A 17,355-nucleotide genomic window follows, 5' to 3' on the forward strand; every position below is an offset into this window, starting at 1 on the left:
ATTTGGATAAGTAAAGCCTATTTTTCTGCATTTTTGTAGTCCTGGTAATCTTTTATATTGGTAAAGTTGTTTATAGGACCATTTCTCAATGTCTGTTTGTTTAATCAATAGTTTTTCAGTAATAACTTAATATTTAACATATCACTCAATTTTAAACAACCCCCGCGCCTCCCCCATAGTCTCCAAAATTTCTGTGGGAAACACTGGCGTGCGTAACAACGCTAATCAAGCTTAAGCTAGACGACCCGCCTCAAATACCTGTCCCGGGTAAATGTTATCCCAATTTTAGACGACCTGTTCCAAACCATCCCGCCCCATGAAAAATTCGTACTTGCATATATATATATATATATATATATATATATATATATATATATATAGTTTTTCTCCCAAACTTTGAAGCCCCTGCCAACTGCTCCTGCATGAGTGGTGGCGTACCTTGTGTCCGATTAGCTAAAGAAAAACTGATGATGTGATTATCAGTTCCTGGCCAAAACTAAAACTTCTACTATCTATGACTTGAAAACCAATGACATTATAAAATGCAGGTGTAAAAGTGACTTCATAGGGTATAACAACTATTAAGACATGGTAACGGTTAAGGTTTTGTTGACTCGGATGGAGGAAGCTCTTAAAATTAGTATGTTTTCAGAGATTTGGGACGAGAAGTTCAGTATAAAGGCAAAGCTGTTCTTCGTGTGGATGGAGCTGAACTTAGAGATGTTAGTGTGCTCTTGGATCAATGCCTAGGATCACCCACCTGGCTTCCTTTATCATCCACGGGTCCCCATTGCAGGTGAATTCCTCGATGTACGCTTCACTCGAGCAGTTGATCGAACTCCAGTCAGGCTTGCACACATACAGGAAGTGAGGTCGCAGCCGGCCGATTGAGTACTTGCCGATGTCGGTGAGGGACTGGCTCATGGCAGCGCCGAACAGGAAGGTGCCGATTGCTTTATAGACGCAGGCAACATAGCTGTTGCTGAAAGAGGACTTTGATTTGATACGTTTTAGATACACTGAAATGCACTCGCCAATGATCATCTGCGAGGAAGGAAAAGGACAGAAGACAGTTTAGTAGCACATTTCTATGAGAATTCACTACAACTTGGCCACGCTGTATAACTTGATGAGGATGTCCACTCAAATAATTAGAAGGCAAGAGCGAGCAGAAGTGGTAGTTGACAATGCAGCAAATCACTGGGAACCCATGGTTCACAATTCAATTATTTTTTTTTCTTTTTCCATGCTGACCTGGATGGCTAATGTTCTGCACTAATGACTGGATTAGATCAAATCTTGCCACAGAGCCAATTTTTGTGTCTCCGAGAAAATCCTTCAACCATCTACAGCTCTGTGGTTGGACTGGATTCTGCGCCATTTAAGTACATTTTAATTCAATGTTTGCAAAGTAATAATAATATTATATATTGTAACATAAGTTAAGTAGAATCCCAGTTTTCTTTGGAATCGAGCTCTGTGAACTTGTTCTGACTATGGAGTGAAACAGCCCACATTGTGAGCCTGGTTTTTCAGCCTCAAATCCTGGATGGTTTGCTTCGTTTTCTCATATTTTGCTCCATAGAAATCTTGAATTTTCCTCCTTGGCAAGGTGTTAGTACGCACAGTGTGAGGCTAAATTCTTTTAAAGCAGGACATGTTCCTAAAATAACATTCCTTTTACCCAAATCACTGCCATCTGATTTCACCAGTACGTGCCTCTTCCCACCCCGAGACGCACTCGTCAGGAAGTTTATGGTGTAGCTCGGTTTCAGTTCATAAAATCAAGCAAACACTGCGTACGAAGTATTATTATCCATACAGGACACTTTTTCAACGGAGTAAAAACGTGTTCTATTCCCTTCTAGCGGGTTTCATTCATTTGGTTTGATAGCATGCAATATTGTTAGCATATCGCTCATCCTCCATGTATTACGTCACTCTATCCAGCGTTGGATATGGTTTACGATATCGCACGGTTGTCGAGACAACATGATGTCACACGTCGGTGACGTAAAACTTCCGCGCCAGCGAGCGACTGGGACAATTTGTAAACAAACATGGCCGCCAGGTTTGCTTCATTAAATACAGAAGATTTTGAAAGAGAAAGACGTGTTGAACACCCGAAAGGAATGTGTATGGATGATAAATAATAATAATAATAAAATGTCTGGCTTTTTTCGTGGTATATCAGATATATTCCATTCAACTACTCGTCTTCGACTTGTTCAACATCACACTAGCTTGAATAGAATATATCTGATATACCAGTCGACGCCAGCCAATATTATTTAAATATTAACATTCTTCACTCTCTGAAACAAATGCGTCAAACTGTATTGTTCCTTGTTGCTGGAGTGGTACCATCAAGGATACATCATTTATGCCTTCAGCATGTAGCTTTCACTCTGGAAATGTGAACAGTATAGCGTACCTGTTCAGACTGCAACCTGAAACGACCCATATCTGATTTGTTGCGAAATCCGATTTTTTGTTAGGCCGTTCACATTACCAATTATATGAGACTTGTATACGATCTCCAATATGAACGGAAAACGACCCAAAAGTGTCCCGCATGCGCAAATTGACACGTAATAAGCACATCTACGTAATACGTAAGCAAAAAAAAAGCGCACTCTTCATTTTTAATGATTTCTTTTTTTGTTTGTTTGTTTAATTATCTGGTTAGTGTTAAAGTGTGAGGTCTCGTGTGTGTTTTTGTTTCTGAACTGAAATGAAAACGTGTAGCCTGGTAACGAGGGTTGACTCCTAAATGTCTCTCTAATTTCTATATAAGTGCACTACATGTTACTAGGAAGTAATGGATTTTTAAACTCTGTATAGTGCACTCGAGCTTCAGTAGGCAGTCATTTGGGATACGGCCGCTGTATTACCAAACTCTTAATTCAGGCTTAATAATTTGCACAGATTTATTTCGTCATATTAATAAACTTTTTCTACATTTTTATAAATATTTATTTAGATTGTTTATAGCCAGATGAATTCTGCAACTTCTCTCAGCGCTGGCTCAAGGTGCAGAAACACCAGTGCAGTTTGCGATGGAGATGAGGCGAGACCTGGCGATGTGGTTTTTGTGGCGGCGGCGGAACTCACACAATAATCTGATTAATGTGGGCAGCAGACTAATGAGACCGAAGGTGCCAAATTATGGTTTAAGTTATAAATCAGTTATAGAAACTGTTTCATTTAATCAGGCTAACAGATCAACATCCAGGTCCCTACCAAATCCACCATTAGCTTGATCAATTCTATAAAAAAGTCTATTTAAATTCTGAAAACTGTACAAATGTTGTTGTTTTCCACCAAAGAGGCGGGATTAGCCAACGCAGAATAGTGACGTTTGTCTCTTGTTGATGACGTGTAGGTCGCATGAATGCGACCTGTCCGGTCAGACTGCAGTCGCATGTGAAAATAACGGATATGCATCGGAATTAGGACCACATATCCAAGCGGCCTGGGTCGCATGTGAAAAAATCGGATCTGTGTCGTTCAGATTGTCAATAACAAATCGGATACAGGTCGCATATGGGCAAAAAAAATCGGATATGGGTCGTTTCAGGGTGCAGTCCGAACGTAGTCTAAGGGACATGTATTTGGCTTTAAGGACCACTGATGTACCTTTTTAAAGCCTTCAGGTAAAATTTACTTTACTCACATGCACCTAAAGCTACAAAAGATGTCATCTGGATGGTACCACGTCAGTAACGAGGAAAAGTCAAGCTTGGAAAGGCACCACATGCAGCCTCGATATATTTTGAGGATGAAATGATTCGGAAACGAGCTCGATAAAACTTGACCTGAATGGAAAAGCGCACAATTTTGGACATTTCTGCTAACTTTCGCAACTGTTGAACACATTTCATAAAATCGAGCATGGTTTTTCTTTGCTGAAACGTAGACCTACACGACAGACCTCGCATCACGGAAACTGTCTCTTGGGAACTTTCGGGAGTAGGAGGTGCACACTGATGATATCAGACAGAAGTGACTTGTTAAAACCAAATCAAAAGAATTTCTCTCAAGAACATGTCCTCCTTTAAAAAATATATTCTTTTTTGCAGAATTTGCTTATACCAAAAGAACTGTCAAGTGTAGCTGAACAAAAAGCCAAAGAGTATATCCGAAATCGTACACAAAATGAGTGCATTTCCAGCAAAATAGAGTGAGTTATTAAGTTACGACGGATTTCCTAATGCCTTGAGAAACATGTTTCTGTGGGTTAAATAAGTGGGCATGTGATTTGTGTGACACACTGTTTCCCCTGCATGAGATCTTTAGAGTCTTTGTTTCATTAAAGGTCAAGAATTAACCACAGACACTCTCACAAGTTTGAAAAACGGTGCATTTCTTCAAAACATCGCGCCCAGGTTTGGTCAGGTTTCACAACTCCGGAGTGTTTTATTGATCACTGTATTTGAAAGAGGATGATGGCAGACCAAACAGATCTGAAGCAAAGAGTTAAACATAAAAACAGCTGATGGCAGGCACTGAGATTTTAAAGCGTGACTCCAGTCCTGTCGATTAAAAACCTCACAGTTTAGTGCTTCGCCTGCTCTAACAGATCACTGATCATCTTCAAGCCTTTTATCAGACGAATCAGAAATTTTGGAGTTAAACACTAAACTGTAATGCGCATCGGATTCAATTTACCTTTATGTACTTTAACATTTTAGAATTGAAAGGGAAATAAAACTTGGATTTTATTGTTATTATTATATGTACACACAGTACTGTGCAAAAGTCTTAGGCACCCTATATATTTTTTTTTCTTCATACAAACTTTGTTACAGATTTCTATTTTATGATTTCTATATTACCGAGTCAAAACATTAAACATTTTAGAGTCCCAAATGTTCGTTTTCCAGCACAAAATTAATTGTTACAGTAAATAAAGTTTGTATCTGAGCAGTGTATTCCATAAGAGAGCACTTTTCAGATGAAAAAAGAAACCATAATGAAGGCTGCTGGGTTTTGGGGCAAAATGAAGACGCGAGTATGACGGTCAAAGTGTCCAGAAGAACTGTGGCTGGTTCTGGAAGATGCTCAGTAAAACCTCCAGCTCATTTCCGCATAAAACTGACCTCACTGGACCTGAGACTTTTTTTTTTTTTTAAAGCAAAGGGTCGTCTCATACCAAATATTGTCTTTGTTTCATTTATTATGGTGTACTGCTTACTGTTTATAGTATTTTTCTAATGTTGGAAACATTTCATTTCACTATTTTTAAGCCATTTTTGGTCAACAGCATTTCTTTACATGTGACTAAGGCTACATCCACACGACAACGAGATTTTTTTTTTTAGCGGGTAAAAAAAAAATATATATCGCGTCCACATGGGCAACGGATCAGTAAAATATCAGGTACATATGGCAACGCAACGCTTGCTGAAAACGATGCAATACACATGCCACACCTCTACGTGCGCTGTAAGACGGTCCCATCGGAGACACCAGAACAATAGAAGTAGGACGCATGCGCATAAACCCCTTCTTCTACCCGGCGTGAAGCACTCACAGGAACAAGCACACAACAACAAGAAGAAGATGGCTGCGACTACGCGAGGACATCGTGCCTTCTGTGTGTACAAATTAGTTTTATAAGTGTGCATAGTTTTATATAACTTTAATTTTCTTATTGTGTGTGAACATTTTGAAAAGCATTTTTATATAATTTATATAACTTTTTATATTGTGTGTGTGAACATTTTGAAAAGCAGTCTTATCCAATAAAAAAAAGAAATTCAAGAAATGGTTCAGTTACTTGTTTATTTAAAAGAAAAGCTGTATACAAAAGTGAATGCAATGCAGCGGTTCGTACAAAACAGCGAGAGTGCTGCTTGTTCTAGTCATGTGGTTGTGACGTCATCGTAAACAAATCCGTTCTACTCATCCAGACGACTTCGCAACGGCGCCGTTGCCAGATTTTTCCTCTCTGGAACCCGTTCCCAAAAAATATCGTTTTGGGGCACCCAAAACGCCGGTGCCGTGTGGACGCCAGGCCGAAACGATAAACAATTTTATCAGATTCACCTGAATCCGTTGCCGTGTGGACAGGGCCTAAGACTTTTGCACAGTACTGTTGAGAATTTTATTTAATTATTTGGCTACAGAGCTCCATTAAGCATACAGGTCGCGTAAACTACAGATGAGGAAAAAAAAGTTGGGTCACAACTAAGCAAAAATCACAATTTTCTGATATTTAGATCAATATCGGTATTTTTCTCAGTACCACAGATTTACGGAAATAATTAATTTCACCATATTCAACTCCTCTACATGCAGTAATTTATCTATTTATTTATAACCCCCAATACACATTATAGCCAAATCCTAAAACTCAGCCTATACACTCTCAATGCTCACTACACAGGATGCAACATAATTGGCATTGTAAAACCTATAAAAACTTTAAAATTTGAAGTTCATTTCTCTGTTCAGAATTTCTGTATGGCTATAGAACACGAAATCGAGTCGTACATGAGCTGACGAGGCGCGTAGCACCGAGTTGACCATCAGCCGTGTACGACGAGATTGAGCGGAATAACTGTGTCTTATTCTATCCACATTCACTGGATTTTGAGAAACAGATTTTTTTTTTTTTTTTGCAAATTCGGAAAAAAAAAAAAACTTTATACAAAATATCTGACAAATCATTACCACTTAGAATGTAAACAAATGACGGTAATGACAAATGACGGCGAAATGACAGCAGAAGTTTGTGAAAAATGCTATAATAATAATAAATCTTTGTATTTTTTTGGGTTTTGTTTTCGAGTAGAGTTTTCATTTCGTCCTCGGTTGGTTCAGCAACACGCGCCACCATTTTGTTTTCCTCTCCTCACGGTATATGAGCTGATATCTTAGTAGTGTTAATAATAATCACCATCTACCTCTATATTTCCATCAGGCTTTGAACCACGGATTATATTAGCAATTTTGCACAAGACATTGCACAGTAATAATATCTACCTCTATCACTACGTTCACACTGCAAGGCTTAATGCTCAATTCCGATTTTTTTGTGAAATCCGATTTTTTTTGTGAGGTCGTTCACATTAACAAATATATGCGACTTGTATGTGATCCTCAGTATGAACGAAAAGCGACCTAAAAGTGTTCCGCATGCGCATTGCAGGATACGACGACGTCACACGCAGTGAGCATGGCCAGTGTTTACGGAAGTAACCTAAAGTTTCCTGTGTATGACAGTAGCCAGCATGGAGTACCTGGCGATGATGCAGTTGTTGCTGCGACGGAGCCAGAACATGCACAATAGCCTGATGTTAAGGAGGAGGTTGAGAAGGAAGAGGGCAAGGGTTTTGGCTCAGGCGTTCTGCGGGGTAGTGATGGCAACCTCCGTTCAAAGGAACGTGTGGGTGCGGAGTCGCATTGATGTCATGCGCCATGTTGTTGTAACTTTTTTTTGAGAGACCCGCCGCCTACTTCAGCGCAGAATAGTGACGTTTGTGGCTTGTTGATGACGTGTAAGTCGGATGAATGTGACCTGGCGGTTCAGACTGAAGTCGCATATGAAAAGAGCGGATAGGAATCGGAATTAGGACCACATATCCAAACGGCCTGGGTCGGATTTGAAAAAATCGGATCTGTGTCGTTCATATTGTCAATAAAAGATCGGATACAGGTCACATATGGGCGAAAAAATCGGATTTGAGTCACTTCAGCCTGCAGTGTGAACGTAGTGTATGTTTGCCTCTCTCTCCTTTTCTTTTTTTTTTTAAAGACATTGCACAGTATATCTACCTCTATGTTTGCATATTGTTTGTTTGCCTCTTTTTTTTAAATGTTTTCATTTTTCACTCTACCTTTATATTTTGCATTCCATATGCACTTTATATTTCATATTTTATATATATATATATATATATATATATATATATATATATATATATATATTTTTTTTTTTTTTTTTTTTTTTTTTTTTTTACATTGGTAAGCGTAGTTTGGTCAGGCAGGTGCAAAATAAGAATTTCATTACCCAATAATAAACCGCTGTGTCTGTTATTGTGTATATGACAAATAAAAATCTTGAATCTTGGATCTTGGAGTAGCCAATCAGAGCGCACGATTGCTCATCTCCAGTGAATGTAGATAGACTAATAGGACATACGCAGCACTTTTCATTTTCATATTAGAAAACTGATGCATAGTTTTAAAAAATGTTAAAATAAAGGATAACACTATTGTCCTGCATTTAAACCAGAGACATTTTGGTACACTTTCGAAACACATTTCAGAAACAGACTTTCATGACTTGACTATGAACATAAGATCCTAGATATTTTAAAATTGATTCCCGCCCCCCATTCCAGGACATAAATGATATAAAATTCATGCTCACACTCATAATATCAACTGTATAACTCAAGATACGTCACAATTCTGTAGTTAGTGTGATTAAAAAAAAAAAAAAAATCATGCTTTTATTAAAGTCAGTAAACTAAATAGTTTTATTCGTAACATCTGTAAAAGATGAAACATTATTTTTATCTGTTGTAACTACACTGACAACCTCCTCTGTATTGGTCTTAGGGCTGCACAATTAATCGAATTTAATCGAAAATCGCGATTTTGGCTGCCACGATTAAATTAAATGAAAATCGCGATTTATTTCCATTTAAAATGCGAGCTCTGCTGCATATCTGATCAAGCACTTTTTGACCAGTACTTCGCCAAACCGTTACGGGGCGAACCGACGCATGTAAGGTTTCATTACTCCGCCTAAATAAGCAAGCAAGCCAAGTCACTTGGCTTGCTTGCTTATTTAGGCAGAGTAATGAAACCTTACATGCGTCGGTTCACCCCCTAATGGCGTGAGAGTAGGTAACAGATTGAGGTGAGAGAGCAAAGCTAACTATGTCGGAACAACAGACTATTTAGCGCTGGAGGCTAATAAATTTCATTTATTTGTCATTTGGAAATCAGAATTTCTCTTTTAAATTTCATTCGGCACTGAAACCTGTTCATATTGTTTGTTTGAATATAGTGAGATAAAATTGAAGTGATTTCCCTAACATCAAGAATAATCGTGATTAATAATCGTGATTGCAATTTTGATCAAGATAATCGTGATTATCATTTTTTCCATAATCGTGCAGCCCTAATCGGTCTGTGATTTTTCTCTCACTGTTATATATTTGGTTGTGGAAAAAAAAAAAAAAATTCCCCTGTGCTTCTTCGGCCCTTTTGTGAGGCATGTTATGGAAATTTAAGCAAGGCACTTTAAGACCAACGCTAAACAGTGCAGGGTTTTTCCCTTCAGGACTGGAGCAGGAAATCGTTGAGGCAAGCGAGAAACAAACAGAGTGAGGCTGAGGCAGAGACTACATGAACAAAACGAAGTGCACTTACAGTAAGTAGCGTGAGAGGTATCATTACTCCTCCTAATAACTGATAGGAAATGGTGTCATCCTTTAGGGGGTACTTGATCGAATCATCGTTACAGAAAAATCCACGTTTGAATGGCGAGTGATTCATTGTGAGTATTGCGAATGGAAGTCCAACTACCAAAAAGAAACACAAACAAAGCAATGGGAGAGAAAAACAATGACAGTAGTGGGTTAAAAGAGAGGTCCGCACATGACGCAGGGCCAAGCCCGACATCAAACGTACACACTCGCTCACTCATGCTGTGGATGGAGAGCAGACATGAAACAGTTGTTCAAGTCTTAGTTTACCAGGACATGTGAGATGAGCCACAAGGTGTTTAGCATGAACAGCAAGCTACATGACATTAGATTAGTCAGTCAATCTCATGTGATTATATCATACATGTTACACACATACATGAACAGGTGAGTCATAGCAGTGAAAACCTTACTGCACAAATATAGATCATACATAGATCATTAGCAGCAACATCGTCCAGTTAAGCTGTAATATGGATCATACACCGATCAGCCAGAGCATTAAAACCACCGACAGGTGAAGAAATGAATAACATTGAATATCTCATCACAAGGGCGTCTGTCAAGCGGTGGGATATGTTAGGCAGCAAGAAAGAGAACAGTCAGCTCTCGAAGTTGATGTGTTGGAAGCAGGAAAAATGGGCGAGCGTAAGGATCTGAGCGACTTTGACAAGGCCAAATTGTGATGGCTAGATGACTGGGTCTGAACATTTCCAAAATGGCACATCTTGTGGGGTGTTCCCGGTATGCAGTGGTTGGTACCGAACAAAAGTGGTCCAAGGATCCAAAGGACAACCGGTGAACCGGCGACAGGGTCACTGATTCACATGGGGCACAAAGGCTAGCCTACATGGTCCAATCCCACAAAAGAGCTACTGTAGCACAAACTGCTGAAAAAGTTAATGCGGACACTGTGGGTGGTAGAAATGGGCAACTGGACTTGCTTGAAGATTCTTGAAAACGTTTCACCTCTCGTCCGAAAGGTTTCCTCAGTTCTGTCTGACTAATAGGGAGTATCAGATATTTATCCTCTCCTGGATCATCATAGAATCAGAATGCTGATGGCTGCATTGTAGGTGGCTGATAAAAGGTGTCATTGAGGCTAGAGGTCTGCGCGGGACAGAATTTTCAGTCCCGCGCCCGCCTGCTCCCGCAAAGAATTATGATTTTCAGTCCCGCTCCCGCCCGCAAATCCCGCATGATGCAGATGTTCGCGTTATTTCTCACGAAAGTTCTTGTCATTGGCTTGGGGAATTAAACATGCTGAGCTTAGCTGAGCTCTCCACTGACCGATCCTTCATTTATTGTAAGTTTATTGTTTAGACTCTGACATTCTGCTGACACATTCCAAGTTGAGCGCTGCATGCGCTCATGATTGACAGCTCTCGCTTTGATTGACAGCTCTCGCTTTGCGCACTCGCACTCCCACTTCCGAGTCTGTGGCGTTATGATTCCAACCGCGATTTCATTCTCCTCTCATATGAAGTGCTGCGCAACCACAACCAGCTCCTCAGATTATACACTGTCCATTTCTAGCTTTAAATTGAACAATCTGTGCGATACACAGTCCTTTTTAATACTAGTTAATACTTTTTAATACTTAGGACTAATACTCGACTTTTTAAACGGTAAATGTACCTCTTTTTAAACGTACGCGAGATTAGACCACATCCGCAAATTTAGGCATCTTAAAATGTTTTTATTAATGCCAAATAAAATATCCAGCACAAATTATATATGATAGACATAAATTAATAATTTATACATTTTATTTTAAACACGTTTTTAGTTAGCGGGACTGCAGCTTATCACCGCTCCCGCCCGCAATGAGCTTTCAAAATTTGTCCCGCGCCGCACTGCTTTGCGTTGGGTCCCGCGGGACTCCCGCGGGAGTGCAGGGCTCAATTTGAGGCATCATGTTGGTGTGGGTCACTGGAGGCTGGGTGTGAACGGCGAGTCATTAGGGTGATCAAAGGATTGCCCGTTAGGGCGAGTCATTAAGGTGATAAATATCTGATACTTCCTATTAGTCAGACAGAACTGAGGAAGCCTTTCGGACGAGAGGTGAAACGTTTTCAAGAATCTTCAAGCAAGTCCAGTTGCCCATTTCTACCACCCACAGTTTACTATGACCTGGATGATTGAGAATCTTCACAGACATTAATGCGGACACCTTTCTGTTTCAGCCAGCATCAGCTTTTTCAGCAGTTTGTGCTACCGTAGCTCTTCTTGGGTTTGGGATTGTCCCATATGGGCTAGCCTTCGTGCCCTATATGAATCAATGACCCTTCGACACCCGTGACCCTGTCGCCGGTTGTCCTTGGATCCTTGGACCACTTTTAGTAGGCACTAACTACTGCATACCGGGAACACCGCACAAGATGAGCCATTTTGGAAATGTTCAGACCCAATCATCTAGCCATCACACTTTGGCCCTTGTCAAAGTCGCTCAGATCCTTACGCTCGCCCATTTTTCCTGCTTCCAACACATCAGCTTCGAGAACTGGGTTGGGTTTCCCAAAAGCCTCTTAATGCTAAGAGCGTCTTAACTACGAGAGAGTGTTCATTGTGCTGCTCGCACTACCATTTAACAATGATCTTTGTGCTGCGATGCTTTTGGGAAACCCACCCCAGACTGTTCTCTTGCTGCCTAATATATCCCACCCCTTGACATGTAATATGAGAATCAATATTTTTCACTTCACGTGTCAGTGGTTTTTATGTTATGGCCGATCGGTGTATATATGGATGACTGTGAAATAAATAAATAATCATACAGTTAATTAGTAATTAACCAAAAGGTCACCGGTTCAACTTCCTAGACCAGTAGGAAAAATGTGTGGGTGGAGTGAATGAACAGTGCTTTCCCTCTACATTCATGGCTGAAGATCAAGGCGCCTAACCCCCCCGGGTAGTGTGTGCGTGTGTGTGTGAGAGAGAGACTGTCCCCTTGGGGATTAATAAAGTGTACCAAAGTTGTTATAATGTACTGTACAAATATAGAGCAGTTAATTCCCAACTATATAAACTGTACAGGTTTAGATCATAGTTACTAGCTATACTCTACAGTACAAATATAAATATATTTACATAAATCAATTAGTAACTACAATAATCTACAGTATTAATCATAGTTATTTAGTAGGGCTGTAACGATACACCCAACTCACGATTCGATTCGTATCGCGATTTTTGACCCACGATTCGATACACCCACGATTTTTTTTAAATGTATTTTTAAAGTAGTAAATTTGACTTATTTACTTACTTACATTAACTATTTAATAAATAATTCAGACCACTGCAGAGAATGAGTAATATGTATGCAAAAATGAACAAATGTATATCCAAAGACTGTTTTATTTCTCAAAATAATACTGTTGAGCCGGAAGCTCTGTTTTTTTCGGTTCTGAAAAAGTCATTTTTCCAAATCGTGTAAATCTGTTAAGATTTTTTTTTTGGGGGGGTATAGGGGTGGCTCTCTCACTGTCTCACTCTCATAGGGCCAATGATTTTCTGCGATCGCGGAAAACAGATGGAAATTACGGAATTTTTATGGTGAAACATTGCTCGCGTGTCAAAATGTAACTGCCGCAGAAGGCTTCCGCCCAAGCAGACATGCCTTCAGTGTTGCCAGATATTGCTAACGTTTTCCACCCCAAAATATATGTTCAAAACCAGCCAAAAAGCACCTAAACCCGCCCAATCTGGCAACACTGCATGCCTTTCCGGTCAAGTGATTGTGATTGGCTTGTGGCACACCTAGCCAGCCAATGAGCTGCTTGTTTACAGATTCGCTCCCCGCGTCGCAACCAGAATGGCGACCGCTTAAAAGAAATGAATGCTCTGCCAGTGGCGAGTGTGGACGTTGCGTGACTCGCAGAAGATTGTCGCAGGTCGGCGAAAAAACGACTTACTAATAGATATAAAAAATAAAAGTAATTTAAGTAAGTTTAAAATGTAATTTAAATAAAAAGTAAAAGTATTCATAAGTTTGGAAGCGCCTCTGTTTTTGGGCTGAGGAGAAGTTTGAAAGGGTGTACCGCGATTCTGCCTTCTTGTATCGCGACACGGATCGTGGCTCTGCATATCGCGATTTCGATTTGCATATCGTTACAGCCCTATTATTTAGTAACCATACAAATATAGCTCATTTATTTAGCAAATATATAAAATTGTGCAAATTATACAGGTTCATAATAATACTAATAACTTTCTGTACAGAAACAGTGATTTATGAATAATTATCTACTGTAGAGTATAGCTCATTCTCATACATGGTTAATTATCATTAATTAGTAATACTGTACTATATGAATATAGATAATTCAATTGTAATACTGAATCTACTGTCCAAATAGAGATCATTTATTCATTAGTAATACCATAGCTACACTTAAGTAATATTTGACAATCTACTGTAACATTGATCCGGTACAGCATTCTTAATTAGAGTGCGTTAATAACTTTAATACTAACCTACAGTCTTATAAATATGAGTATAAATACGGAGATGATTATAGAAAATCGTGCGTGCTGATTCGTCGAGAAAGTCAGATTATTTCTCAACCACCTCGAGCGACTCGGCAAAATGGCGGCCAATCGCTTTGTCACCGTAAGTGAGGGAGAATTACAGATTATGATAGAAAGTGCCATTCTTAAAAGCACTAAGGATGCTATGGAGTTTGATCGAAAACTATTCAAAAGGTAAAGTGGAATTGTGGTTTATTTTCTCGATTTCAAAACAAAGTATTTTATGTGAGTCGGTGTAGATAAGTGACAAGTCTGCGCGCATTACATTTGCATGCTGCTTTTGAAGATTAAAAAAAAATTTTTAAATAAAAATCACCTGTGTATTTATACTAAAACAATTATCCACTTCAGGCTCAGTGAATAACGGTGAGACGAAGTCGAGGTTGTTATTCACCAATATTCACCTCACCTTCAGCAAATAATTGTTAATTAATAATATTGCTGATCATCTACTGTACAACTATGGATACTTTATTCAAAAATCAAAGTCTTTCCCATGCCACGTGGCGCACAGGGCGGCGGCGATCTCCGTAGCCCTCGGCCTCTCACATAGTTAGGGTTACAGTGGGGGGCAGGTCCTCTGGTAACCGCAAGATTTTGACTCCTCACTCGCATCTGATGGCAGTAGGCACCATTTTTACGATGGTCTTTGGTATGACCTGACCGTGAATAGAACTCACGATCTCCCGATCGAGAGGCGGACATGCTAACCGCTAGATCAATTCATGGTATAGATACTTTATTAGTAATACTGTACCTAATGTACAAATATAATTAATATTATTGGTTCAACCTTTGGCTGAAGCCTATAAAGGCACCTTTATAGGCTGTATGTTTGGATTCACTGGGGAACAATTTGAAAAAAAAAAAATTCTCTGTTGAGTTAGATTTTTATGCTGATTAAAACTAAAATTGGCATGCTGATTCCAAAATTGCAGTCAGTTTTTATCTAGCACATCAAGTTTTTTTTCTCCACAGCTTACCCTCCAGATAAGCAAAATTCCACTGGAGTAAGACTATTTGAAGGTTATGGAAGAACATTATCAGGGTAGATGGGATGTATATATGATGGCTGACTATTATTGGAGCATCAAACGCGATAGTCCTCAAGTTGAACCCTCCAGAAAGAGCTATAAACGTAAATTTTTACCTTAACTACTTGCACACAGTTATAATTACAGTAGCCATATCCTTTGTAAAAACATAAGTGTTAAATAAGCATTGCAGTCATGCCTGTTTTTCATATTTCATTGTAGGTCAATATTTGTAAATTTTTATAAAACAAGCACATATCTGTTAAGTGCAGTATTTTTCAAGAAAACGGGGATCCTATAGTTCAAAAACTTGACGTGATAGAGAAAAACTGAGATCAGTTTTGGATTCCGCACCCAAAAATTAGTTAAAAACAGCTGTCGGACCTAACTCAACAAAAATTGTGTTCCCCAGTGTTATCATTCAGTCTTAACCACCGCTACGTTTTACCATCAAGAAACTTCAACACAATTAGAAGAAAAAAAAACAAAAAAACCCACACAACTTTATTTTAGTGACAAGAGCATGTTTTACTGCAGTGTGATTTATTAAATGTGGATTAAAATTTTCAAAAGAGAAGCAGCTTTAGGACCAAAAGGTCACCGGTTTGATTCCCTGGACCAGCAGGAATGGCTGAAGTGCCCTTGAGTAAGGCACAATGCTCCCTAGGCTGCTCTGGGTATATGTTGTATATTGTACGTGACTCTGGATAAGAACGTCTGCTAAATGCCTGTAATGTAATGTAAAGTAAAAAGACTAAACCTTGTGAAAGACCTATAGCTTTTACTAAATTATATTACGTATTCAAATACTATTGACTGGCTGGCTTTTGTTCATGGTAGATCAGACGTATTCCATTCGGCTAGCATGATACTAAACTCATCTTTCACTCGTTCAATATCATGCTGGCTGAATGGAATATATCTGATCTAACATGAAAAAAAAGCCAGACATTATTATTATTATACATACACATTCCTTGCGGGTAATCTGTAGTTGGTTGAAGAGAGCAACTGGACTTGCTTGAAGATTCTTGAAAACGTTTCGCCTCTCATCCTAAAGGCTTCCTCAGTTCTGTCTGACTAATAGGGAGTATCTAGTATTTATCCTCTCATGGATCATCATAGAATCCGAATGCTGATGGCTGCGTTGTAGGTGGCTGATAAAAGATGACATAGACACCCACCTCTGTTCAATGATGGTCGTTCCAGGTTGACAAAAATGAACGATCCTCTCTGGCTAAGATGTCTGCCAGTTTTCCGGAAGTCCTCTCATACTCCCACACCAGTCCAAGGGATCTCATCACACAGATTACCATGTACCTGGATGACTGAGATTCGTCACAAATATGTTTCTACTAGGGCTGTAACGATACACCCAACTCACGATTTGATTCGTATCGCGATTTTTGACCCACGATTCGATACGCTCACGATTTTTTAAAAATGTTTTTTTATTTATAGTATTGTTTTTTATTATAGTAAATTTGACTTATTAACATTTACTTACTTACATTAACTATTTAATAACAAATAATTCAGACCACTGCAGAGAATGAGTAATATGTATGCAAAAATGAACAAATGTATATCCAAAGATTGTTTTATTTCTCAAAATAATACTGTTGAGCCGGAAGCTGTTTTTTTCGGTTCTGAAAAAGTCATTTTTCCAAATTGTGTAAATCCGTTACGATTTTTTTTTGGGGGGGTGGCTCTCTCACTCTCATAGGGCCAATGATTTTCTGTGATCGTGGAAAAGAGATGGAAATTACGGAATTTTTACGGTGAAACATTGCTCGCGTGTCAAAATGTAACTGCCGCAGAAGGCTTCCGCCCAAGCAGACATGCCTTCAGTGTTGCCAGATATTGCTCACGTTTTCCACCCCAAAATATGTTCAAAACCAGCCAAAAAGCACCTAAACCCGCCCAATCTGGCAACACTGCATGCCTTTCCGGTCAAGTGATTGTGATTGGCTTGTGGCACACCTAGCCAGCCAATGAGCTGCTTGTTTACAGATTCGCTCCCCGCGTCGCAACCAGAATGGCGACCGCTTAAAAGAAATGAATGCTCTGCCAGTGGCGAGTGTGGACGTTGCGTGACTCGCAGAAGATTGTCGCAGGTCGGCGAAAAAACGACTTACTAATAGATATAAAAAAAAAAAAAGTAATTTAAGTAAGTTTACAATGTAATTTAAATAAAAAGTAAAGTATTCATAAATTGAAGTTTGGAAGCGCCTCTGTTTTTGGGCTGAGGAGAAGTTTGAAAGGGTGTACCGCGATTCTGCCTTCTTGTATCGCGATACGGATCGTGGCTGTGCGTATCGCGATTTCGATACGCATATCGT

At 39.3% G+C, this 17,355-nt stretch overlaps 1 protein-coding gene across 3 annotated transcripts in view; it reads right to left on the reverse strand.

The window, feature by feature from the left end:
* Positions 1–17,355, reverse strand: part of plpp1a (phospholipid phosphatase 1a) — a 64,788-nt gene that overhangs the window by 19,592 nt on the left and 27,841 nt on the right. For 2 of the 3 annotated variants that reach the window (XM_060908915.1, XM_060908916.1), the window contains exons 2-3: positions 9,391–9,542; positions 761–1,044 (exon numbers count right to left, since the gene is read on the reverse strand). In XM_060908915.1, coding sequence (XP_060764898.1) covers positions 761–1,044; positions 9,391–9,542 — 436 coding nt within the window. The remainder of the gene's footprint in view (positions 1–760; positions 1,045–9,390; positions 9,543–17,355) is intronic. The other variant, XM_060908914.1, reaches the window with a different exon arrangement.

This window comes from Neoarius graeffei, chromosome 25, assembly GCF_027579695.1.
Source record: "Neoarius graeffei isolate fNeoGra1 chromosome 25, fNeoGra1.pri, whole genome shotgun sequence".
Taxonomy (NCBI): domain Eukaryota; kingdom Metazoa; phylum Chordata; class Actinopteri; order Siluriformes; family Ariidae; genus Neoarius; species Neoarius graeffei.